Here is a 26,294-nt window from a genome sequence, read left to right as displayed (position 1 = left end):
TTTGTTTAATAAAACATGGATAACTCAGGGTCATTTTGAATGGCATGTGTTTGTGTTGTGGTTGCGCACACTTCATTTGTTTGGAAACAATGCTGTTATTAGGGTGCATGGTCTCTGCAGAGGCTGTGTCACTGCTCTGGACCAGAAGCCCTGGGATGTCTGCTTGCACGATTCCTGCAAATGACAGGTCTTAAGCTTGATGAGACAGTAACCTTGGTTAACAGCTACTGAAGGCCTCAAGTCAGCCCTCGCTGGCAGTAGCAGCAATTCAGAACGTGTGTGATGTATTGGCTTGCGACCCCTGATGTCTGCCAGTGAGTTCTTGCTGTAAGAATCATCAAATATGTCTGACAGGAAACACCGCTGCAAGGCAGTCCTTTGTTGCTAAACATTCTCTTTACCGTGTAGAGCATTCCGAACCCCCCCCTCAACAGGAGTGCCTTTGCAGCATCCATAAGGATATGATGATCTTCCAGACAGAGCTTTAAGTGGGGCGGATCCTGCTAGTGCCCAGACCCGGCAGTAATTAAAAACAGCAATTAAGTAATTAAAAACTCACTATTCATGCCTTAACTTTACAAGCAAACACTGATAGATTTCCCAGTTTGTATTCTTCTTGCATTCACTAGCAGTATTTGCTTTATCCAGATGTTGCCTTTCTGTAGTTTCTTTTCGTGCAACATATGGCTCTCGTAAATTGCATATTACGACTTCCGTTCTAGTTGTCTAGGTGAGTTAGGTTGAAAATGGGTGTTCATGACGTGGCGTGATGAAGAGCTCTGGAGTTGAGGCTAAAGTGAGTGCAAGTTTCTCACAGTGCCTTTTAGTGGGTCATAAAGACAACATTGCTCATCCAGTCATTGGCTTCCAAGCAGAATGCACAGAGCAGGGGTCACATCAGTGGCGGCTCTTCTGCTTGGGTGGAGGAGCGTCACCCCCGTCCCCCGCCAGCAGCAACGGCTACAAATCCCTTAACAAGGAAAGGATAATAAACTATATTTATTATCCTTTCCTTTTTAAAGGGCGGGGCATATGGGGTGACGAGTAGTGAGGAGAGTGCACTGTGCACTGCCCTCACAGCGCATGTATTTGGCCGGCCTTCTCGGGCCGGCCAAACACACATGCGCACAGGGCTCTCTCCAGCCCGGCAATACCGTTGCCGGGCTGGAGAGAGCCTGTACAGGCTCCCAGTCTGCCTGGGAGCACCCAGGCTGGGCGCTCCCAACCAATCCTGACGCTGCTTTGAGCAGCGTCAGTACTGGACGCAGGGCAGGCTGGGAGCCTGTGCCTACCTGCAGTGACGGAGAAGAGGAGCGGCGCGTGGACCGATGTGATTTTTGTTTTTTTATTTATTGCTTTTTATTGTTTTTAATGTCGACCTCCCAGGCTGGAGAGAGCCTGTACAGGCTCCCAGTCTGCCTGGGAGCACCCAGGCTGGGCGCTCCCAACCAATCCTGACGCTGCTTTGAGCAGCGTCAGGATTGGACGCAGGGCAGGCTGGGAGCCTGTGCCTACCTGCAGTGACGGAGAAGAGGAGCGGCGCGTAGACCGATGTGATTTTTATTTTTTTATTTATTGCTTTTTATTGTTTTTAATGTCAACCCCCCCTCCCCCGCCCCCACACACGCACTCCCCCATGCGTCACCCCATCCCCTGTGGCTCCTGCAAGATGCAACTGGGTCACATAAGTGCCAACTGTGATAACCAATTTATGTGTGTGAAGTATTTCACAAAGGCATAGGGAGAGAAGGGGAACAAGTCTCTGAGTGAGAGATTGTAGAGAGTAGTGTGACTGGGAGAACAGGAGAGATAGAGAGACTCCAAATACCACTATACCTTTGTAATATTTAATCCAAGTCACATATTTTCAGAATTGAAGACATTTTCAGTTCTAACCATTCAGAACAAGGTCATTGTTATTGCTCATTTAATAGCGCTCACAAGCATTCGCAAAGCCAATACGTCTAGCATACTACAGTTGTTTCTGTAGACCAACAGACGCTGCCAAACACTGGTCAAGTGGCACACTGTATGATTCACAAGATTCTACGGCCAGATGTACAAAAATACAATTTTGCATTTTTTAAATAGCGGCTTCGTAGAAATCGCTATTTAAGAAATGCAAAGTACTATGTACAGATATACCGATTTCCTAATAGCGATTCCTACAGAGTAGGAATTGCTATTAGGAAACCGGTATTAAGAAACCCCATTGCATTTTAGTCAGTGGGCTGGTTTTGCATTTCCTAAATAGTTATGTATTAAAAAGAAATCACTATTTAGGAAATGCAAAACCAGGAGTGGCAAAGGGCAGAAGGCCCCCCCTTGGTGCACTTCAACTATAGGGGTGCACCTGTAGAGCACACATGTGCCTAAGGGGCATGTGTGTGCTCTATTGCAACTAGAAAAATCACTTTGGGGTGCTTTGGGGTGCTTATTTTTTTAAATTGCACCTGGTTATTGCATTTCCTAAATGCCCAAGTCGCATTTAGGGAATGCTTTATACATCAGAATAGGAATCACAAATAGGGAGTCCCTATTTGTGATTCATTAAGGGCCTTTGTACATAAGAAAATGCTTTTTGCATTTCTTAACAGCCCGAAATACAGACTCGGACCGTTAAGAAATGCAAAAGGGCTTTGTACATCTGGCCCTTGTTCACATATTTTAAGCCTCACCCTTAATTACACAGACCATACACATCCAGGAAGACTTCCAAGTTATGCTTCTTTAATCATACCCCTTTTAGAGACCCCACTACTAACGTTTTAGCCCAATAAAGCACTCCTTACTCATTTAGCTAGGCCAAACAATTTCAGGCACCATCCCTCAACAGCCACTTTATCGCCTAGTGCTCAATTCAATGCAAAGTAGGGTATTGGATAGAGTGAGAATATCACCCGCGCTCTAAGATGATTCCCGGTACTTCATCATGCTTTTTTGTTGATGTGACTGTCTTAATCCAGTGGTAGGTCTCGGGTCACATTGAGGAAGACTATGGCAGTGGTATTACACACCAACTCCCACAGAGCATGGCTGCAGTACTGGACATCAAGTCCTACAGACATGACCATGCACATCCTGCCACTAAATGGTATGTTAGAGTGTAGGGGAAGTAGTGCACAGGTTACATTTAACAAAGGACATCTGCTCCAGCTTGGCTTTTCGAGGTTGCTTCAGGCTTTTCCTCGAAGAAGGGGTTCAGCAGACCACCATGTCTGTGATTGCTTTTAACTAAAGCAATCTTTTTAAAAAAAATTAAATGCAGCCCATTTTCCTTAAAGGAAAACGGGATGCGTTTAAAAAAGTAAATGAAAAGTTTTTTTTTCATTTTTTAAGAGTGGGCAGTGGTCTGTGGGACCACTGCCCACTCTTAAAAATGATTTTGCATGCATTCACAAAGGGGAATGGGTCCCTTGGGGACCCCTTCCCGTTGGCAAATAGGTTACCACCTACTTGAAGTAGGTGGTAAAATGTGAAAGTTTTGCGACCGCATGTCGGTCTCAAAACATTCCTGCATTTCGCTGCGAGTCTGTATTAGGAAGGGACGCCCTTGACATGCCCCTTCCTAATACCAAATTGATATGTAGTTGCAATCGTAATCCCAATTTGCGATTCTGTAACAAGTTACCAAATCGCAAATTGGTATTCATACACACCAAAATGACCCAATCGGGCCGTTTGCAATCACAAAAATGCATGATACATCTGCCCCAAAATGCTTTTTCTTATTTTTCTCTGTAAGTACATGCAAAGAAAAAGATGGCAAAGAAGCTGGCTTCAGGATTTGTCAACACTTGTTTCGCCCTATTAAGGCATGCAAGCCAAGTGCTTTTCCCAAGGCTAAATAGAAAAATAGAAGCATACATACCAAACATAACGATATGTTCAAGGTAAAACCTAATTTTAATAATTCCAAAACCCCATTATTGTAATAAAGATTTAAACAGCCATTTTGACCTGACAACATAAACCTTTTGCAAGTTGGCACTTTCTTGCCCTATTTGGGGCCTGCTGCCAGTGTCCTGGGTCACATGACTGGGGTTGGGGTTTGTGTGTTCCTTCCAGGCAACAAGGCATAGGGGCATGGGTGTAGGCAGGATAGGTCATCCTACCTGGATGATTGGGACAGAGCTGTTCCTTGACCCACTTACACTTCAAATAGCTTGCCTCCAGCACAGACAAAGGAACCTGACACCAGCCTTTTGTCACCCAACATTTCCTGGAGCCTTTGTAGCAGAAGGGAAGATGTTTCTAGAAGCAGGTGTGCGGGTATCAAGGATGACACCCACTTCAAAAGCTGGCACCAGGCATAAATATTGGATCCTCAGAAAACCACTTGACTACACTCACTTGCCCTGTGGACACTACAGAAGAAGGACTGTCTTGTTCCACAGAGGAATGCCATTCTGCTTGAATCCTAGCTTGTTCCCCAGCGACTGCTGTTCTTCTACCAGAGGACTGCCCTGCTGCCTGAGGCCTGTCCAGGGCCATAGCTTGGTCAGAAAGATGGTTGGGGTTTCGGATTTTTCAACAACACCCTATAATGTTAATAAACTTTACATAACAAGCAGGGTGCATGACAGGAGCTAAAGGGGCAGTGGAAAGGGAGACAAATGCAGATTGGTAGGGGTACTAAGTGAGAGAATACACAATGTTTTTTAAAATAGCCAACATTTTTTAAGACTTTCAAAACAGAGGAGAGAGTGTGTGTGCTTTTTTGTCTGTGTGTGTATAGATATTTCTGGTGGAATCCGACAGACATCTCACCATAGCCGACTGAAAGCACCTGTACCCAACTATTTAATAGAAAATACGTTTATTGGGGGGTGTAACACCCCAAACACCCCTCCCCTGAAGCTACACCCCCTGGGCCTGTCTTGTTCACCAGAGGACTGCCCTTCTGCGTGAGGCCTGCCTTTCTGTCTGAGAAGGAAGTCTGGACCTACTGCCTTCATCCCAGGCTAACCTGAGTGACTCCAAGGGTCAGTTGACTGAACTAATCTGAGCGACAGGAGCACAACAAGCTCCAAAGACCACCCTGCAACTGCCCAGTGACCTGCTGACACTAGACCTGCAACGGGACCTGTCTGAGACCTGAACTTCTTCATGAGCCAAGAAACCACGTCTGTATGTAGTTTGCGGTTCTACCATTACACTATTCACACAGCTTGATCTAAGCTCTTCCCACTCATTTGTGGGAAGAGCATTGTCCCTGATCCTTAAGTGGTGTCTCCCAAGGTCTTGGACCCTTGGCTGGTGCCAGCGTGCACTCCTCATGAAGAAATCTTAAAGTTTTGGGCTGTTTGTGAATGCAAACCATAGGTTTCGCACCGAGACCCTGTGGCCCACAACGACAACCACTGCAAAGTTCTGGTGAACCTGACTGTGTGCGCCACAGTGACCACCAATGTCGATCAGCAGCACAAGATCTGCACGTCATGGTACAGCAACAACACCCCCGTGACTGCCAAAATGAAGCTCCAGCTACGACTGTCCACGACGCCCAGTGAATCTTTGCAATACAGTGATAACTGTCCATGATGCCACGCCTGGACTCTTCGCACTGGACTCCGAGAAGGTCATTTTTCCAACATAACTAACCTGGTTCCTGTATCAGGCCTGCAGTCCATCATGGATGGCCTAAACCTGTGACTATCCCCCAGTCTAGCATGACCAGATGACCACAAAGGTGCTTTGTGCATTCAGGTGCTATACTTGCCTACAACTTTGAAATTCAATATCTCCAGATCTACTGACTGGATATTTTTGTTGTTATGGTTGCATTTTATTTATTAAAATGTACTTTATTTCTCTAAACTGGTGTGGGATTTTTCTTGTGTTTTCACTTTCTTATCGTTTGTGTTCAGCAAAAATACTTTACACATTGCCTCTAAGTTAAGCCTGACTGATTTTTTTTCTTAGCTACCAGGGGAGGCACCTCTTAAGGGGGTTAAGCACAGGTTAATTCAGTTACTTTTGTGGTTCACCCAGATAAGGACTGTGTTTGTTGCCTGAGTAGGGCTTCCACATTCCAACCCACTCAACCAATAACCAAATTCTTACAGGCACAGATACATACTGTATAGTAAGTCTTTGGATGGCTTCCGATGTTGAGTATACTTTGGTTTTCAACCTTTAATTGCAGTTTGCTCTGTCACTCATTAGTTTGTCTCTGAAGAACCTATTTTTTGGTTGGGTGTACCTTGATTTTAGGATAATTTTTTGACCTTGTACTGAATATCTTTGTATGTGTTGTAGTAGAGGCCCGAGAACAGGTTACCCAATTGGTGCCTTAAATTGTTTATCTTGGTATGTTGTGCTGCCTGTTAAGTGCGATGTGTTTTCAACAAACTGACAAAGACGCATGAAACAAAAGTATGACAGTTGCTTGGATGTGGCATCCATCTGTCCCACAGACAAATCATCTCAGGAACTTGAAATTGTAAATGGCTTAAACGTAGACAATATCAATAGTTGTATGTAAGAAAGCCCTTGGTTAAATTCCATGCTATCTGGAATTCTGGTATTAGATTCAGGCAACAATCTATGCGGACTATGAAAGTAAATGACCATGCATACCATCTTCCTTTCCTTTGTCTATCCACCTTCAGGTAAACACATTCTCTTGTGTTTCAGGTGAGCTGTGTGAAGAGAAACTAGATTTTTGTGCACAGGAGCTAAACACTTGCCAGCATGATTCGAAATGCATTGTAACACCCAAGGGATACAAGTAAGACTAACAAAAGAAAAAGCTCAAAACGTTTGTCATTTGTTCATTTCTGTTATCATTTGCTTTCTTTTTCAATGTAGATACCGCCATGTAACAAGAGTAAATGTTGCCATCTTCACTTCTGGCAGTGTTGTCTTAGGCGAGGTACTTGTGTTATGCGATATACTGAGGGACATGAGTGGCCTTCTGCCCCTTACTGATGGGAGCAGGGATTTCTGGTTTAGATGACATCTGCTATTGGGTGTTTTCTCCTAAAGGTGAACGCGTCTAGTATAGATACTTTGTGCTTTTATTACTTCTCCTCCCCAGCAAACTAGGTTCTACCCATACTCATTCTCCTTTGTACAGTTTGCCCACTATGCCGAGGTAATAAGGATCTCTGCTCGTTCTGATGTTTTTGTTGAATGAAATCATTGCTTTCCAACACATTTACCCTTCTATTCAACCCCAGCCCTCTTCCATTAATAGTCCAGTACTGCCTCCTCTCGCCAATCATTTTGAATGTCACTCACCCTCTTCCTGGTAACCTTTCCTGCTGTTGATTTTGTCAAGAGGAGCAATACGAGAAGAGGTGTCTTACGAGCAAGAAGAGGAGCAGAATGTGCTTCTTCATGGGCAAGTGTGTCGGGAATTGTGTAAGAACTGCATTAGGCTGTTTAGGATTCAGTGTCCTTTCCCATCCTATTGATTTTCCTACTTTGCCCTTCTACTAGGCATATATTTGGGAAGCAGATTAGGCAGGGCAGGAATGACAATCATTCATATGGGATTTGGAGTTGGCATGTGGGTGCCTCAGCAGGAACACCAGTTTGCTAAGAGGGGACATAGGAATGCAACGGGCCGCAAAGAATAACGAAGACAAAGGTGATACATGGGATTTGCTTCATTTTTCATATCAGAGTGAGAAACCCTTATTTTTAAGATTGTTCCTCGAATTAAAAAGAGAATTGATGTAATGACCTTAATGAAAAGCAGCACATTCAGAAAATATCATTGATGAAAACGCATGCCAGTAATAAGTCATTTCAAATGAAAAGAGATACAATTTGCCTAAGGTGCAAAAGCAGCTTCTTGCACAGTATTGGCTCCACGTAACCTGGAGGTAAGAATGTCATACATTAATTTACAAATCTAACAAAAAGTCCTTGTGTCTGTGCCCCATGTTCAATGTACGCTCATGAGCAAAACACCCTGGAATGCCTACTGACTGTTTTATTGTCCTCCTAATATGGCGTCTCCTAATGTATATAGCATCTGACTGTGGTAAGCATAATATACTAGTGTGTGAAGATTTAACAGGAGTACCTGTCCTCTGAGTCCTTTGTAAGCAAGACATGGCATGTGGTGGGCATATCATGGGACTCTTGTTTCATGGCTTCTAATTACAAGACTTCATGCCAGAAACACACATTAAAATATCTGCAGGTGCCTCTCAAGCAAGACTAATATTTCATTAAACATCACCTCTGTTGACATTAATTAGTCTGCATTATTAAAATGATTCATAATTGCCAGCTTGGGGCGATGCTCCAGTTTTTTCTTTTAGTGTTAGGGTCCAAAAATACATATCTGTTTTTATTCATTTCTATTGTAATACACAAAGTTGCCAGTGTTCTGGAAATATGGTTTAGCATTTATTGAATGCATGTTCTGGGTGCTTTCCCCTTTTCAGCAATTATTTTATTGTGATACAATGTGTCTCTCTTTCAGTTCATTTGCTCGTACGTCCCAGTTTTCTCTGATTCTTTATATATTGTGTTGTGAATTATGAGGTATATTCAGCACCAGTAACTAGTAGACGAACATGCAAACTAGTAGCATTCCTCTTGTATGCTGCTTGTGCTTGTAGGACAGTCATACTGCTTTGGCATACTTGAAATTAGGCCTCTAAAAAGTGGAACATATAGCTTCAGTTATAATTACCTCAACTGGATGACAGCGGTGGAGAAAATGCTGTTGATTCCCATTGAAGCTACACTGCCATGTTCCTGATAACAATCACCTAAAAAAGGTTTTTAAATTTAGCTCAAAAGCATACCAGGCTTGCTGCAGGTTATTGCAAACATATTTCTCCAGTATTAGATCTTGCATAGATTCACATGTTAGAATAATTCCCCGTAGTCAAAGTGGGAGCCCCACTGTACCATATAAAGCAATAGTAAACGATATGCACAACAGTTAATGTTAAAAAACTTTCACTTTAATAAATTATCCTCATCATTTAAAATGACCCAAAGTTCAGCGAATCAGGCAACAGAACCCTCTAGAACACTCACCACATAGGCTTCTTTCCCTCAGATTTTCTACTGCACGTCATGTGATTGAAGTCTCCCTGAGCTCTGCTCAGTTTACTACAGTTTTCTCTAATTCCAAGAAGAATTCACTTCAGGACAAGACTAGAATCTATTCATACATATTCTGATTACACAACAATGTCAGAACCAGCAACGAAAAGGCTGCACCGGCCATGTGGGACATGTGTAAAGAAGAGGCTGCACTCAGAGGATTCACGCAAGGAGTACATCCACTGTCTACATCCTGAACACAAGGTTAAAGACTGTAAGATATGCCACACTTTTTTTCAAAAGATATTAAACGACAGAGAGGGAAGATTACATATTTGGCTTTTAAAAACCCTCTATCTGAGGAGGACAGAGACGATTCCTCAACGATTGAAAAATGCTGTAAGAGGGATAGGTCTCATGAGAGAGTGCCTCCAGGGTCACCTCAAAAGACAATAAAGAAAGCACACAATGGGCTATCAGAGCATTCAAAGAAGTCCGAGGTACATCCACATTCATCTATAAAGGAATAAATCTCTTCAGAAAAGGCTCAATCTGAACCTACTACTCTTTCACTAAAGGAGGTACATTTGGAAAAAATCATCCAAAACTCTACCGCTGACAATGAAACCTCCTAAAACCTTTTCCAAATCATGATTTGAATTCTCATTAACACACCATTGGCCACCCCCTCATTGACAACAGCGCCGAATGTCGCCACTACCACAACAACATTGACCTTCACATCTGCAGCATCACCTATGATCATCTTGTCATTGCTGTCAGCCTTGATGACGATAATGATGGCAAGAATCCTTTTCTTGATGGCACCCTTGACCAGGAAGACAACGATGAAGGTATTGACAGCAAAGGCGCCATCAATGATGAATCTGCCGCCAATGGCCCCCTTCGACGACACCGTCAACGAGAACCCTATTGACAGCGAACAAGAGCTCCGTTGACGATGGCAACTTCACCAATGGAAACCTTGTCGACAACTGTACCACAATGGCACAGTCAACGAAAACACCATTGATGCCATTGTCAATAATTTCCGTCACCCATAGAGACACTATTGCCTGCGCACACATCACCTAGTAAGGTTTTGCCTTTTCCACCTGCACATCTGCTTGATGACGATGACTCAGAGAATGAAGGCCATTTTGGGGCAGTGCATAGTCCCTCGGAGCTACATGTGCAGTGTCAAGAGGATGATGAAGATAAGGACCAATATTATGGGGAGCAATACTATGCCTCCCGGAACAACCAGAGCAATATGAACACCAGTATTCAGGTTATGGTTGCCAGGAGCTGCAAGATGTCAGTACAAATGCCACTGACCTTAGTCTTCAAAACTTGCTCCAAGACTATAATAGGAGTTTTCCAGATCCTACAACGACAGCTTCTCCCGTGCAGCCAACAAAACCTATGAAGTCACCGCAGGCCTGAACCCCTGTTAAGTGCACACCATGTATCATAAGCGCACATTTGACTCCATTACTCACGCTGGCTAGTACACTAGCTGAACTGGCAATGGATGACGCACCTTTCACAGATGAGGACAGGGGAGGGGCGATTAGAAACACTGCTTCAATCCCCAACGAATGAGATGACTATCTGATCCCAACACCATCCCCACCAGTCCCACCATCAGTGGATTTCACACCAGATGATATTGGTGGCTTCCACAACCTTATGGAAAGGACAGCTAAATGATTCCAGCTTCCTCTGACCACTAAGCAGTTGGATTTCTTCCTCTGCAACTTCAAAGAGCCCATGAAAAAATCAATCAGGGTCATACCTATTGGTAGATTATATCTGGGCGGAAGACATTAAAACTATGAAAAATCCAGCTACGGTGTTGGCAGTGCTGCCTTGAGTGAATGAGAAATATAAAGCTCCGGATGATTCCATGCCATGTTTAATTAGTCATTCTAAGCCGGATTCAGTAATAACATAAGTGACCCAACGTTGCTTAAAAATTCAGTCTACCCCCATTACTACACCACTGGATAGAGACAGACATAGGCTGGATAATATTGGGAAACACTTCTCTTCCATGGCAGCCACTACTGTCACATTAGCTAATTATTTAGCAATACTAGGCTGCAGCGACAGGCAGATGTGGTCTGACGTCGACGGTCACATTTGCCTCTTGTTAGAGTATAAAAAAGATGAAGGCAGGAAAATTCTGCAAGAAGGAGAGAAAATCTCCTCAGAGATTATCGCCTATGCGATAGACATAGCATTGACTGGCTTTAGACAACTGGCAGGTGCAGGTGTCCTAAGGAGGCAGGGATGTCTGAATGCAACATCATTCAGACCAGAAATAGAGCAAAATCCTGGACATGCCATATGACTGTGAGGCGCCATTCAGCAAGCATGTAGTCGATTTTCTGCAAACCATTAAGGCTGATATGGATATGGCCAAGCCCTTGGGAACACTGCAAATGAGTGAAAAAGCAGCCCTTTCAGGGAGCCAGAACTTCCTACACAGAAGGTTGTAAACCATACAGGCAACAATACCAGGGCTTTCAGAGCCAGTACTGGTCTCAATATCCCCAGCAGCAATACAGGTAGCCACCATCTGTGGCATATAAATATTCACCCAGACGTAAACAACCTCCCCAAGGGAGAAACACTGGTAGAAACCAGTGACAATTTAGCGGTTTTGGTTATTCCTCGTAATTCACAATGTCGAATTGAGGGTCAAATCTCAATATATTCCCTTACTGGTCCCTCATAACGACAGACAGGTGGATGCTAGATATCATCACTCATGGATACACGTTGGAATTCAGCAAGAAACCATCATACACTTCCCCAAAAGGTTTACCTCCTCCCAATCAATGACTACTTCTGCAAGAAGTATTAACCATGCTCAACAAAGGGGCAATAGTAGAGGTTCTGAATACTCGGAGGGGAATCAGGTTCTACTCCTGTTTCTTTCTGATAAAAAGTCAGGAGACTGGTGCCCCATCTTAGACCTTCAGAAACGGAACACATATTTAAGAAACAATCATTTTGCATGGTTACCCTTCAAGATAACCTGCATCTTCTCAATTATGTGGCTCACATGGCATCATTAGATCTACGGGATGCATACTTGCTTATCTCAATTTATCCAAACCAATGCAAATTCCTAAGATTCAAGCTAGCCGGCACCCACTGTCTATTCAAGGTTCTCCCTTTTGGAGTGATATCTGCATCCTTTATATTTACCAAATGCCTGGCCTCGCTAGCAACTCACTTGAGGCAAAAAAGGGTGCAGGTATTTCCATACTGCCATGGCTGGTTAGTAAAGGCACCCTCATCTCAACAAATAATAACAGATACAACAAACTGTCTAACCTTCTTCAAAGACCTGGGCCTTACAGCCAACAAGTGAAACTCCGCTCTAACCCCTTAAAAATTTTTGACTTTCTTAGGAGCATTCTGAATACGAATGAGGACAAAGCATTCGCCTCACAAGAAAGGCAAGTGAGGATTCAGCAGTTAACACAAACGTTTATCAGAAGACAGTCCATTTCAGTTTTGACTGTACAGATCCCTCCTTTGGAGGATGTTTTCTTGTATTCCACTAATTCTAAATTTTTGCTTTCACATGTGACCATTGCAAGAGGAGTTAAACAAACAATTCTTACAAATCCAAGGGTCATTTTACAACGTCATTCTGAATATTCCAACCATGAGAACATCTACGCAATGGTGGGCACAGAGCATAAACCTGACCAAAGGGCTAACATCCCTGACACAGACTCCAGAATTTGTAATAACCACACGTGACAGTCAGTGGAAAGTGGAACCACCTCCAGAAGGAAATGCACATAAACTTCCTGGAACTCGGAGCCATTGCACTGACCCTTTTCTCCTTTCTTCTAATTCGCACAGACAACACCACCAGCATGCAATACATAAAAAGGGAGGCATAAGGTAATCATTCCTGTCACAGCAAGAGCAGCTAATTTGGAAATGGGTTCTGCAACACCAAATAACACTCAAGGCAGAATGTGTGCCTGGAGCATCCAATGTCCTAGCAGACACATTGAGCAGGACAACTCCATCTGTCATGAATGTGAGCTCAACCAACAGATTCTGGAGACATTCTCTATCGGTGGGGCAAACAAAACGTACACCTTTTTGCGAAAAGGAAGAATCAAAAAAGCCAATTCTGTACAAGCTGGCATCTGCAGGAGAGATCGTGGGGGAACGCGTTTTCGATCAGACCGTCAAGGATTTTTGCGTACTGTTTTCCCCTGAACCTGTTAATCCTGGGGTTCCTCAAGAAAATGAATAGGGAACTCTGCAGAGAAATCCCGATTGCTCCCAGATGGCCGAGACAATTCTTGTTTACAGAAATCTTGCTCCTTTCAGATGAGGGCCACATTCAGTTGAAGCCTATATCAAAGTTATGAATGATGTACCGCGGCCAGGTACTGTGAAGATTTCGACAACATTACACTTGTCCACCTGGCTTCTGAATTCAGTGAATTTGCAACGCTTCATATTCCTACAGATTGTAGAGGCATTCTTGCAAAGGCCAAGGACACAAATACTACCAATAAATCATACAAACTTAAATGAAAGTGTTTCTGTTTCTGGTGCCAGGAAGCTGATATTTATTCTATCTCATCCCCACCACAACAGCTTCTCCCGTATCTTCTCCAGTTAGCAAAATCTGGCTTAGCCCACTCTTCTATTTAAGTACACTTGGCAGCGATCTCAAGGTTTAGAAGATCAAATAAATTACTTTCGCCATGATCTAGCAGAGTAATCAAGCAATTTCTTAAGGGCATTTTCAGGGTGTTTCCCCCTACAAAGAAACCTCCTCCTTCTTGGCACCTTAATACAGTGCTGGACAATTAATTGTTGCATACATTGGACATTAAAAGATGTATCACATACTTGCACAGAGCTCAACAGTTTTGGAAGGCGGAGCAGTTATTCGTCACTTATGGAAACCTTTGTAAGGACTTCCCAGTTTCCAAACAAAGCATAGCTGGATGGATTGCAGCAGCTATGTGGCTCGGTCACAGACAAGCCAGATAATCATTGACAAATAAAGTCAAAGCTCATTCTACCAGGGCTGTTTCAACCACTACAGCTCTGTTTGCAAAGTTGTCTATTCAACAAATATGTCAAGCAGCAATATGAACCAACAGGCACACCTTCACGTAGCGCTATTTCCTGGATTCCTCTGACAAGAGTGATGCATGCCGGTGTGGGACAAGCAGTGTTGGGCCATCTATTTCAACAAGTTGAGCTGTGGCTGTGTCTAGCAATATTTCCCACCATCCAGAAGTCTGATTATTTTGTTAATTATAAATGTTTTAACTGATAACTATTTGGATTCAAGCATGTGACTCTATGAAAGATTCAATACTGGAGAAGAAAATAAGCTACTTATCTGCATCTTTCATACATTCACATGTGACTTTTCCTCCTCCCCATTGAAGCTCCCCTTATTATCTGGGTTATTATCCCACTTGTGCTATATAATCTGAGGGAAGGAAGCCTCTGTAGTGAGTGTTCTAGAGGATGCTGTCATCTGATTGGCTGAACTGTGGTTCTTTTTAAATGATGGGGATGATTTATTAAAGCAATTTTTTTTTAATTAACTGCTATGTATGGACTTTTGCTTTCTATGGAACAGTGGGACTCCCATGTCAACAACAGGGAATGATTCAAGCATGTGAATCTATGAATGATACCAATACTGGAGAACTACAGTTACAAGTAAGTAACTTATTTTCTTATTAAACTCAAGTCATCATGCATTATCGCCAAATACTCTCATGAATGAGTGCCCACATTGAAGGTTTTGGTAGAGAACATGAAAGTATTAGGAAGATAAACATGGGCAATGCATGGCATTGTATTGAATCAAAGTGTTAGACTATGGGAGACAGATGCCACTTTTTTCATGGGTACTTTGAATGAGCTCCTGTAAGGCCTACACAATCCAACCTGTATAAGTACAAGGTAAATTGGTTTCTCTGAGGCATTTGTGATTTACTCTTGGTAGCTTGACACAAGCAAGAAGGACTTGCTCAGAGAAACGCATCTGTTCTAACTAGCCAATAGACAACTGAGTTCTAATGTTCAAACCAAGTTAGTTAACAAGGCAAAAATTCAAAAAGAATGTCTCAAATTTGAAGAAAATGCCAGCAATTAATGAGATCACATTGCCTGTTTTGATATGCTAAATCACAATATACTGAATGAAGGCTCATTCCACCCAAAGGGACTAAGATGACAAGACAATAAATGTGCTCAATGGGAGGTCTACCTCCTGAGGAACATAAAGAAATGTATTTTGAAATCTGACCTCTGTCCTTTAGTGTAGAGTGCTAGATGTAATCCAAGAATTTTAGACTGAAGGTATCGGCATACTTTCACTTAATCTACAAACCAGAGGACTGAGACAAAGAGTAAGAAGGGGTGACAACAGCAAACTATTTGTTTCCAGCAAGCAGTTTCCCAGTAGATGCAGCACTGTAAGTCGTGTGTTTACACGTCACAGACAGCAGGAGGTCCTAGTATTTATAACGTGGCACTTGTCCTTGTGTAGGCCTTTGATGATCCTTCTGTAGTGATAAATGTGCAACCTCTTTTTCTTGGTACTCCATTCAAAGGAAGGTGTTCTCACTTCGCCCAGTTCATATTCCCATGTTAACTAACCCAAGCTCCCAACCAAGGGCTGCCTACTTGGAGGATGAGGTTCCTCTGAGACATGCCACTGGTTCTGTGATGCAGAGCCAGGCACCAGTCATATGGGCACACACCAGGCTGTGTGCCCGCCAGCTCTGTAGTTCCCATTTAAAAGAAGTAGGGTTGACACAAGAATGGAAGCAGTGGGGAACTGCACCTTCCCTCATGATTACACCAAACCCACACTCAAATAGGACCTGCCTGTACACCTTTACAGAAGACAAGTTACACTGCCACTTGAAGATTTGGAACATTGCTGTCTACTGCAGAGTCCTTGCTCATTCACAAGCTCGGCAGGTCATTACAGATTTGCATGTTGAGTTTTTTTTCTGTAAAGGAGCAATATTCTCCAAATGTTTCATTTGTCCATTAAATGCGTGTTTAATCAAATCAGTTGAAATTAATGAGCAATGACGTGTAGAACGTGACTTTAATGTTTTGCTAATGAATTGTCACTCAGTTTTTTAATTCCCATAAATATCCTCATAAGCATTCTATTCCTAGAGCTTTTTGCCTAGGAGGTGTAAAGTGTCTTCATTGCTTATTTTGTGATGTCCGCATTGCTGGTAAAATACAAATGAGAACGTGTCTGAGTGACTAATGAGGACTATCAAGGCCCTCGCTGCAGTTACTTGATGTGATGTCAAACATTCAGCAGCCACAAATGAAGAAAAATGATTGAATTAATTAAACCGACGGGGTTCCATCGGTAAATATGCCCTGACGACCGTGCCTCGGTGTCTTCTGTCATTTTTCTTCTCTTCCTCCAAAGAATGCACATTATACTCTAACCACAAAATTGTACCTAAAAAACTGTCTCCTCAGTATGTATTTTGTTTATCAGCCTTTTATATTGTGAAATACAGGGTCATATATTTAAAAAGACCTGAGCAGAGGTGCAGATTTCATTGTCACAAAATGGTTAGCAATAACCACCCTTTTTCGCGTTGCGTTCTTTAGAGTTTACATGGTGATTACATCTATAAATACCGTGCTATATTTTTTTCTTGAAAAGCTAGGAAACGATCTTTCGAGCTCTGTGTTTAGAGACTATGGGGCTCTTTTAAAAATAAGTTATACAAATAAATGTACTAATCGGTCATGGATTCTGAAGATTAACATTGTGCTGTTGTACTAAACAGATGTGACTGCACGCCGGGATACGTCGGCGAGCACTGTGATATAGACTACGACGACTGCCAGGACAACAAGTGCAGGAACGGGGCTCAGTGCACCGATGCCGTGAACGGTTACACATGCATGTGTCCTGAAGGATACAGGTAAGAGCGATGCCCCGTGTGGCCCCCTAGATGATCCTCCATAGCCTTAGATCAGTAGTTCGCAACCTTTTGAGTTCTGTAGAACCCACTTTTTCATTACTAGAAGCCGGGGACACTTACTGAATCGTTATTGGAATCCAGGGACCTCCCAACTTAATCATTACTGGAAGCTGGGAACCCCAGCTCAAACACTGTCGATGACTGAATTGCAAAACAATTTGCAAAAACATACAGAAACGAGCATTGATTAAACAAATGATCACATATTTTACTTAATTTTGCAAACAACTATGAATAAAAAAATAAAACTTTTAATTTTAATAGGAAGGTTGGAGCTTTTCTGAATTCTATTGAAGCCACACATCATCCATACTATATTCTGTATGTAGCACCTGCACTGCTTTCACAAATTAATTTGAGGATACTAGTTTACCTTTTAGCCTCCAGTTTCAAATTCCTTGACATTAACAGTGCACTTTAAACATTTCATTTGTACAGTTAGCCATTTTATTTATATACACTTTATTCATCTGTTAATATTTAATTTTCTAAGCAGTCGCAGACCCCCTATGTAGGCTTCTCAGGCCCCCAGGGGACCACAGACCACAGATTGGGAGCCACTGCCTTATATCATGGATCTTGACCGATACATTCTACAGTGCTATATTTATGTCCATTTGACAAATACTTGGTACTACCGCTGCTTCAGCCATGCCATTGACAGTGCTTACATTTGATACCTTTATACTGAAGCGCGCCTGTCCAGTGAGATTTGTTCGTGAAATGCACTTGTGTCAGGATCTTGCCCCTACTATTAATTTGCATGTTCCTCGGTCAGCCTCCCAAGTGTTATTTTGGGGTTAGATTTTAACTTTGCTTGCTGCCCTTTGACAGATCTTCACCATTTTTAGTTCCGAGAGCACAGTGTTTGAACTAAGAGGAGAGGGTGGGTAATGCCAATAAGGATCATTGTGATGTAATAAAGATAGCAGCAGCTGATTGGTTTATAAATGCCACCAAAGCCATAAGGAGGCATTAGTAGACTGAACTTCTTGCTCATTATGTAATATACATATAACATGTAAAATGTTTGCAGGCTATTTATTGAAGGAAAATGCCAACTTCACAGACCCTTTTCTTGCAAGTTACACATTTTGAGACTGATTCAGAAAGGTAAACTTACACTTTTGTGTTTTGCAGTTCACAAAGGAACTTTAAGAGTAGGATCTTCAGCATCTCCTCACTTGTGGCGGAGACTCGGCATATAAAAACACAGGCAGTCATAAAAATACCACTTGTAAAATTACTTTGTGAATTGAAAAAAAATCGTAAACTTACACAAAAGTGTAAATTTATCTTTGTGAATCAGGCCCATAGTGTCTGGTTGCCCACATGTGTATGTTTTCTTAAACTGCACAGTTGAATTTTACAATTACCCAAGAATTCAGAAGTCTGCACATAATAGAGGTATTTTATTTATTAATTCATCCAATTTAGCGATAAGCATAGTGATAAATAAGACAAAAACGAGCAGATAGAAATCATCTTATTCTCCAGATTTCAGGGAATATTTCATTTCCTCTCGTTGATAAGGTGTTACACTCGTGTTTTGCCACTTTCCAAAGAATTGCAACATATTATCTCACAATATATTTTTCTGCTAATTAAATTAAATTATTAGGCATATCTTTTCAATTAAATGTTTTCTCTTTTGTTTTATTATAGCGGACTGTTTTGTGAGTTATCTCCACCAATGGTCCTACCACGTACCAGCCCCTGTGACAATTTTGAATGTCAGAATGAAGCCCAGTGTATTGTAAAAGGAAATGAGCCCGTTTGCCAGTGCTTATCAGGCTTCCAGGGAGGAAAATGTGAAAAACTCGTCAGTGTGAACTTTGTGAACAAAGAGTCGTATTTGCAAATTCCTTCTGCCAAGCTACGGCCTCAGACAAATATCACCCTTCAGGTAATGACTGATAGTTAGAAATCTACATCAATAATTTATGTCTAGTGATAGCATTCTGAAGAGTCTGATTTTATTGGTGTGGACTTGGGTGATGGACTAATCACACAAAAGATACTTTGATCCGGACCCATGCAAAAAGGTTTACATATAATTGGTAAGAAATAGTAGTGAAGAACTAACGCCCCTACCCCAGTGCCCAGGGACATCTTAAGGATTTTCTGGGCCCTGGGCCAAACCTATTTTGTGGGCCCCGGTTCGGAACTGCTTTGAATTTATGTTCCAATTCCAGCCCTTTCATGCCCCCTTTGGTCAGATACTGACAGTGCACAAGCACATACTTCCAAATTCTAAATGTGTTTACATCTATTATTCGTAGATAGTGATGTGTTTTCAATATTGTAACACAGTAGCAGCTCACTAATATTACTATGAATAATCTCTGTGGCACCCTCCCATTTCTCATATGTGAGGTCCTGTTTCGATCTAAAAAGAACTTTTTTATGGCTTTTGCTTGAAGTATAAACACAACATCTCCCTGCAAAATATCTGTAATAGATTCACACATACCCACATTAAAAATAAAGAAAAACGATATTTAAAACGATCTGTTTTACAAATATTCAAGGCCATCAGGGCAGGACTCACTGCAGGACAGGCCTGGCTCTATGAGGGGCCCCCTGAAAGGCTGGGAAACTGGGCCAGAGCCCACTTTGCTCATGTCTATAAACGTCTCTGCCAGTGTCTAACATTGCTGTCCATCTGTTTTCTCAGCTTTGTTTGGCTCACCTGCTTGGAGCCGTTCTTCCTGGCTACTAAACCTAGCACTCAGACCAAAAATATCATATTTGTGAATTATATTAAATTCCCACCAGCATTGCCTAACACATATACATTACATTTCTGGCAATTGGAACATATATTTCTGTTTTCACTATGGAATAGTCCTATTAAGCCCATTGTGCATCAGAGCTGTTCATTGACTCATTTGTCTGTAAATACACTGACATATGATTTGCATAAAACAAAAACATGCTCACGTGGTTCATCAACATCTGCATATAAGAGCCCTTCAGCACACAAGTAATTCCTGGTTCTTAGCAGCCTCCTTGGATTTCATAAGATTATTCAAACACCAATGGATACCAAGGAATAAATAACCAATGCAGTTTTCCATTGTAACATATCGTAGGGTCCTCTCATAACCATTTATCGAACATGGATATGCCTACCAACTCATTTGATTGTTCTTAGGCATACATCTATGTATATGCCCTACAGCATCTTAAACATTAAGACATTAGGCTCCATTCATTTCCAGAATAACGAGCTAAAAATCAACAAGGGTGCAGCTTCTAAGCCTGTTGATATCTAATTGAACCTTTATCGGAAAGTCTACAATACATTCGAAAACCCTGCTGACTGGTGAATCCAGACTGTTACCCAATAAACATTGTAGGGAGCAAGTGGTTCACCCTAAAATTGGCATTGCTAAAAACGATTCTGCTCACTAGCAAGATGTTGGAGTAAATCTGGAAACATTGAGGACAATCCCATCAGCAGTATACGCTTTGAAATATACTAGAAAGTAGTAGCAACACAAGAGAACTACTGTTACACATATGGGGTCCTTAAGATTAAAAGCTGTTTAACAACCACAAAACAAGGTCCACATGTAACTCTTCCAGTCCTTCCAAGCAACAGGCAAATGTTGAGTAACAGCCATCTCATTTAATTCCTATTACCAATCGCTTATGAATATGACCTACCAAAAATTCAGTATGATCTCCAAAATAGCCCTTTCTGGACGCTATTCTCCTCTATCACTCATTGGCTCACCCCAAATCTTATTTACTACTATCATCTCCCATAAAAACCCTTTCTAAACCCTTTCCTCATGTATCCCTCCTTAAGCTCATCCCAAACCTCATTTTGCTACTATGATCTCCCTAATCTCTTTCTTGACTCTTCCTTCCTCCATCTCTCCTTTTACTCACCCCAGACCTTAGCTTACTACTGTGATCTACCAAATAACACTTGTAATTACAATATAGTCGAGTGAGCTTACTCCTGTCACCCAAGTGGTTGAACACTTCAAGGGGTTATACACAGATTTCAGATATTCCAAGCCACAGAAAGCTGTAAATATACACGAAAAATATATTGACAGTATAAGAGGTACTCAATATGTCCAATAGGCCCCTGAGTAAATACAGTAATTAAGAGTAGTTGCCCACTAGGGCCTTATTTCAAAATTCGTCATCATTTTCAAGGCATCACATATTGCACATACAAAGAAAATGTTTGGTCATAAATAGTGGTACTAGCCTCTCAATGATCAATGTTTTTTTTAACTAAATCCTTGCATCATACAAATACAGTGGGAGACAGGTGCTTGGAGTACCCTATGCGCACGTACAAAATATTTTGAACACCAGATCGTTACCTCCCAGAGTGCCTACCAACTTTATTATGTCCGTCGGTTATATAGCTCTAACCAATAACTACTTCCTTTTTGTTGGGCATTACTATAAGCAATATTCCCATACTTGCACACCTGGTATTACAATTTGCAATTCTGTGGAACAAACACTATCGCCTCCAACCTATATCGTTTACATCTTGGCTTACTCCTCAAATGATTTAATGAGTAGCCTAATTGCTTTCACAGGTGTATGGCAGCCTTGTACCACTTCAAACTTTGTGGTGGTGTTTAGAATTTAGGGAACAATTCTAGTCCTATCATATAAGTGTGCTCAAATCAAGCCTATGGTAGTAGCCCCAGAATTCTTAATGCAAGTACCAATGTTTCAACATCTGACATGTTCTAGGTAACCCATCATTATATCAGTCATGAAGATCACCTTAAAAATGCAGTCAAGGTCAAAATATTGTCAACTCCGCAGCAAACAGACTGAGCCCCTTTTAGATTAAATTAAGACTAATTCTGCACCATCATGTTAATGTGATACCCAGCTCTATTTATTGTGTTTTTGGTTGTTTGTCTCTTTGTATGTACACATTCTTAGCCACTTATTATTTGTTTTGTGTGAGCATGTATCTGTCACTGTATGTGCACAATGTAAGGATTCATTTTAAAAACAGCTGTTGATGATTGAGAGGCTAGAAGGTTAGTACCATTATTTATGACCACAAAATTTATTTTTGTGTGCAGCATCTGATGGCTTAAAAAGGATTTTGAAAGAAGACCCTGGCGCAGTGGTTCCCAACCTTTTGACTTCTGTGGACCCCCACTTTATCAATACTAGAACCCCGGGGCCCCCACTGAATCAATATTGGAATCCAGGGACCTCCCCCCTGAGTCATTACTGAAAGCTGGGGGCCCTAACTGTTAATGTTATTTAATTTTATAAGCAGTTGCGGACCCCCTGGGAGAGGCTTTGTGGACCCCCAAGGGTCCCTGGACCACACGTTGGGAACCACTGCCCTAGGGATACACTGCCACACTTCTTTTAGATTTATCAACAGTTTTTGTCATGAAAAACTATGCTTTCATGCTAGGATATATTACCTGGGCCTCTGTACAGCAGTGCAATCTGCAAGGCCTCCGCCAGTCAGTGGCTTTGCCAACATGTAGATCCATCTCTTGCAATTTTCTACCTGGCTTTTCACGTTGCTTTTTATTTTGTAAGTTCCATAATTCTGGAATTCCCTCTTTCAAATGCATTTGCTGCCATTTGATTTTCTTCTCTGTAGGTTGCCACTGATGAAGACAGTGGTGTTCTTCTTTATAAAGGGGACAAGGATCACATAGCAGTTGAGCTGTATCGTGGACGTGTGCGTGTCAGCTATGACACTGGAATATATCCAGCATCTGCAATTTACAGGTGAGGACCTAAAAAAACAGATCCTATTTCCTTGTTTTCATTTCAATAAAAATATGATTTGAAGTGCTGTTTAGTTACAACTCCCAAAAGTTAAACTATATAACATTTTAAGGGCTACACATCAAGTCCCTTCACAACCCATCACAAATGTAAATTCGCCAAGAAACATAGCAAATTTGAAAGCTCAAATGGCAAAAATTTATGATAGCCAAGATGAAATATAAACATCACCAGCGACACCCCCTGCAACAAAAATTGTGTTTTGCCACCCTCTTCCTAACTAACACTAAAACAAATCCCCAACTTATCCTCAGTTCCAGTTGTAATTGTTTTCTTAGCCACGAGCTCTTTTCCCTATTTCTATCCTACTTGTTACATTATAACGTTCACAAAGCCACATTTTTTTATTTATTTCTTGTCCCGTACATCATTGTGTCCGTCCCTTACTATGATCTGCACATCAGTGCTAAACCCTAAAGTAACCCTTACAAAATTCCTAAACCCAACCATATTCCTAAACCTATACCCCAACACTAACCCCCCACCTTTGACCTTAATGGCAGTAAACAATTCGCTGTGATAACGTACCTGAACTACCCTTTAGTTTGACCTCATTATGAGAGACCCTCTCTTTAAGGGTATTCTCTTCCTGGGCTCGTTGCAATGAGATAATTCGTACATTTTTCACACTGAAATGTGCAAACGTCAGCACATCAACAAAAATAACACATTTGCTATTGATCAAAGAACTTATGAGGTAATAAAGTTCAAAACGATTGATTGCAATGAAAAAGTGCCGTGGTTTCTCTTCTCTATTCGCGAAATAAGCATTCATAAAAGTATCACTAACAGCGCCTTTGAAAGGATTGTCAGTCTAGTAGTCATTACGGCCCAAAGTCGATATCAATACTTGTAATTGCTTGCTGATCTCGAGTATTACATTTGCCTTTTTTTCTATTAACCTTGTTATAATTTTTATTTTTGACAAAAGTGCTAACGGAATATTTGTTGGTTGCTTTTATAACTTTCTTTTTTACTGGAAAAGGCAGTTGTATCTGTTGTGTGTGTGCTTGATCTGAAGACACTTCCTGTATAACTCTTTAAATCTTTGTCAATGTAACGAAGAGACAGGGCACATCTATAGAAGCTTGTAATACTTTTTACATATATCTCTAGCCCGGCTTCCTCTCACCATTGCCAATTTTAGGACCCAGGCATAGTGGAATGGGTAAAGATTTTGGTCGGTGACCAAAATATACTCCTCGTGTTAACATGAAAATTGCCAACCTATAAGGAGTGAAGGGGGAACTGGGGCATAGGGAATATGTTCTGTCGCGTGTGAGTAATGTTGAAAGAGATAGGCTGATGAGAGCTCACGGAGGAAGATCTGGTAATATTATACAATTTGCAGTGGTTGTGTACGCATTGTGCCTTACCTTCTTTTGCCGATGGCTGGCACTTAGTTTTCAATAAGCTGTAGCACAGCGAGTTGTATTGTAGATTAACTAGTTCCCTCCATGTTTAGTCATCTGCTATAGATTCTCCTTTCTAGATCCGACTTTGACTTTTGTTTTTGGAACACCAAGATTTAAAGAAACCCAATTTTAGAACGATTTGTCTTACCCACACCAGGAAACAAGCTCCTGATTTAGTATTTAGACAACCATCGGGAGTATTTACTTTGGTACAGAAAGTCTGATGACTTCAGTTCTCCCGCGGCCAAAATGTTAGAAACACGATGATTGAAAGATGAAGTGCAGTTCCCGACCTTTAGCAGCACATCCTGGCCAGACCTATGAGGCCGGGTCTAGTGATTGGCTGTTTTCAGACCACTGTTACATAGCCTTGATTTACAGTCCGTACACATCATTTAGATTATTGTACACTGTTGAGTCAGAAATCACTGACTGCCTAAAACAGCAATGTATGATGGTTTATGTCTTTAATAATTCATGAGAACAGACTGTGATTAATGTTCCTTCAGGGTATGAGGAAGGTTGTAAATGGCGAAGTTTTGAGGATCATACTACATTGTTCGCTGGAATAAACACAGCTGTGTCACTGGCCATAGGAAGGACGTGCACATCTATTGCCAACTCCTTCAAATAGTGATTAGGCTTATAGTAGGCATCACCCCCTACCCACTCTCTTCAACATTCCTTATTTACGTTACAGCAAGCTGTAGATCCTGCTTTAATGAAACGTGACCTTGTTGCACTTGGGAAGGTGTTGAATGCAGGAAACACAGAATGTTTTCATGTATGATTGTACAGAGATACATTTGCTCAAAGTGTGTGCATCCCACCCTCAGATTATGACTGTACTGTCAAATGATGCATTTATCACAATGAATATCCACCATGCAGTGGCACTTTGATGCCTTGGTCCCGATTTCATCATTTCTGATGTGCCTGGACCAGGTATGTTTCACAAACAGCACACTCACTTCCTGAGTCCCCATACAAGTAAGTGTTCCTTATGGTCTAGTGAGTGTCTCACCAGCAGAGTGTTTGACTTTGCTAGAGAAAGGGTTCAATAAAGGGGTTCTCCTTGTAACATGGTTGACTACCGTCCCATGTGCAGGAGATGGTGTTGGAATCTGGTTATATACTTGTGGGGTACAGGTCTTTCTACCCCACTTTAGGAAGACTGCCTACTGTCATATGGCATGATTGGAACCCTTAATTTCCCTCAGAGGATGAGATGTCCTTTGTTTTGGGTACCCCACTTTATCTGTAGCCCAAGAAGGTGGTTGCAATGATAACTACTATAAGTACTGAGATAGCTCCCTCACCTTGCCCTTGTATGCTTCTGATCGCCCCTTACCCCTTTACTTGAAAGGACTCTGTAGTCAGCTCTCAATGAGTCAGGAAAGAATCCTCTTTACTGACTGATCTCAGTGGTTCAATCAGTATGGGCATTTCAGTCTGTGGCCAAAGGCCACCCCTGCACAAAGAAGGTATACTGAGTTCCCATGCTCCTCCATGGTACAAGATGACTGAAGCCTAGCACCAAGTATTTGATAAGCCGAAGTATTGTGTGAGTTGAATCCACAAGGCCAGGTGATAATATGCCATTCCTGTTGTAACCATGGAACCAGAACTCTTGACAACAGTTGCTGCCAAACGTTCTAGCTGAACAATCTGATTGTATTCTTAGGGTCGAGTGCACAAGCGCTCTACCCTGCTGTAATTTCTCTGTGGGCTTTTAACCACGCCCTTCAGTTTTGTTGGTTCGTGGGCTTGCCTTTTAAACATCGCTTGCTTTCATTTGTGAAAGGCATGCATACATCATGCCTTTTCGGGTGTTCAGCCCTCCTCGAGCGCACTACTGAAAACATACGAGGCTCCATGCTTTCCTCATGGCTTCTGGACCTTTTTTTGATTATTATTTCCTTCGCAGCACAATCTTGCTGGGCAGTAGTTGAGTGCTTTGAATGACATCGACCCTGTTACATGGATAATTTCACATTTGCCA

The 26,294-nt window shown here is 41.8% G+C and overlaps 1 protein-coding gene across 2 annotated transcripts in view; it reads left to right on the top strand.

The window, feature by feature from the left end:
• The window catches only part of SLIT2 (slit guidance ligand 2), a 598,494-nt gene that overhangs the window by 558,197 nt on the left and 14,003 nt on the right, over window positions 1–26,294 (top strand). For both annotated transcript variants that reach the window (XM_069202176.1, XM_069202175.1), the window contains 4 exons: window positions 6,640–6,733; window positions 16,869–17,006; window positions 18,732–18,972; window positions 22,687–22,817. In XM_069202176.1, the coding sequence (XP_069058277.1) occupies window positions 6,640–6,733; window positions 16,869–17,006; window positions 18,732–18,972; window positions 22,687–22,817 (604 nt within the window). The remainder of the gene's footprint in view (window positions 1–6,639; window positions 6,734–16,868; window positions 17,007–18,731; window positions 18,973–22,686; window positions 22,818–26,294) is intronic.

This window comes from Pleurodeles waltl, chromosome 1_2 (genome assembly GCF_031143425.1).
Source record: "Pleurodeles waltl isolate 20211129_DDA chromosome 1_2, aPleWal1.hap1.20221129, whole genome shotgun sequence".
NCBI classification, from domain to species: Eukaryota; Metazoa; Chordata; class Amphibia; order Caudata; family Salamandridae; genus Pleurodeles; species Pleurodeles waltl.
The sequence above is the reverse complement of the archived record's forward strand: the minus strand, read 5'-3'. Positions and strand labels throughout refer to the sequence as shown.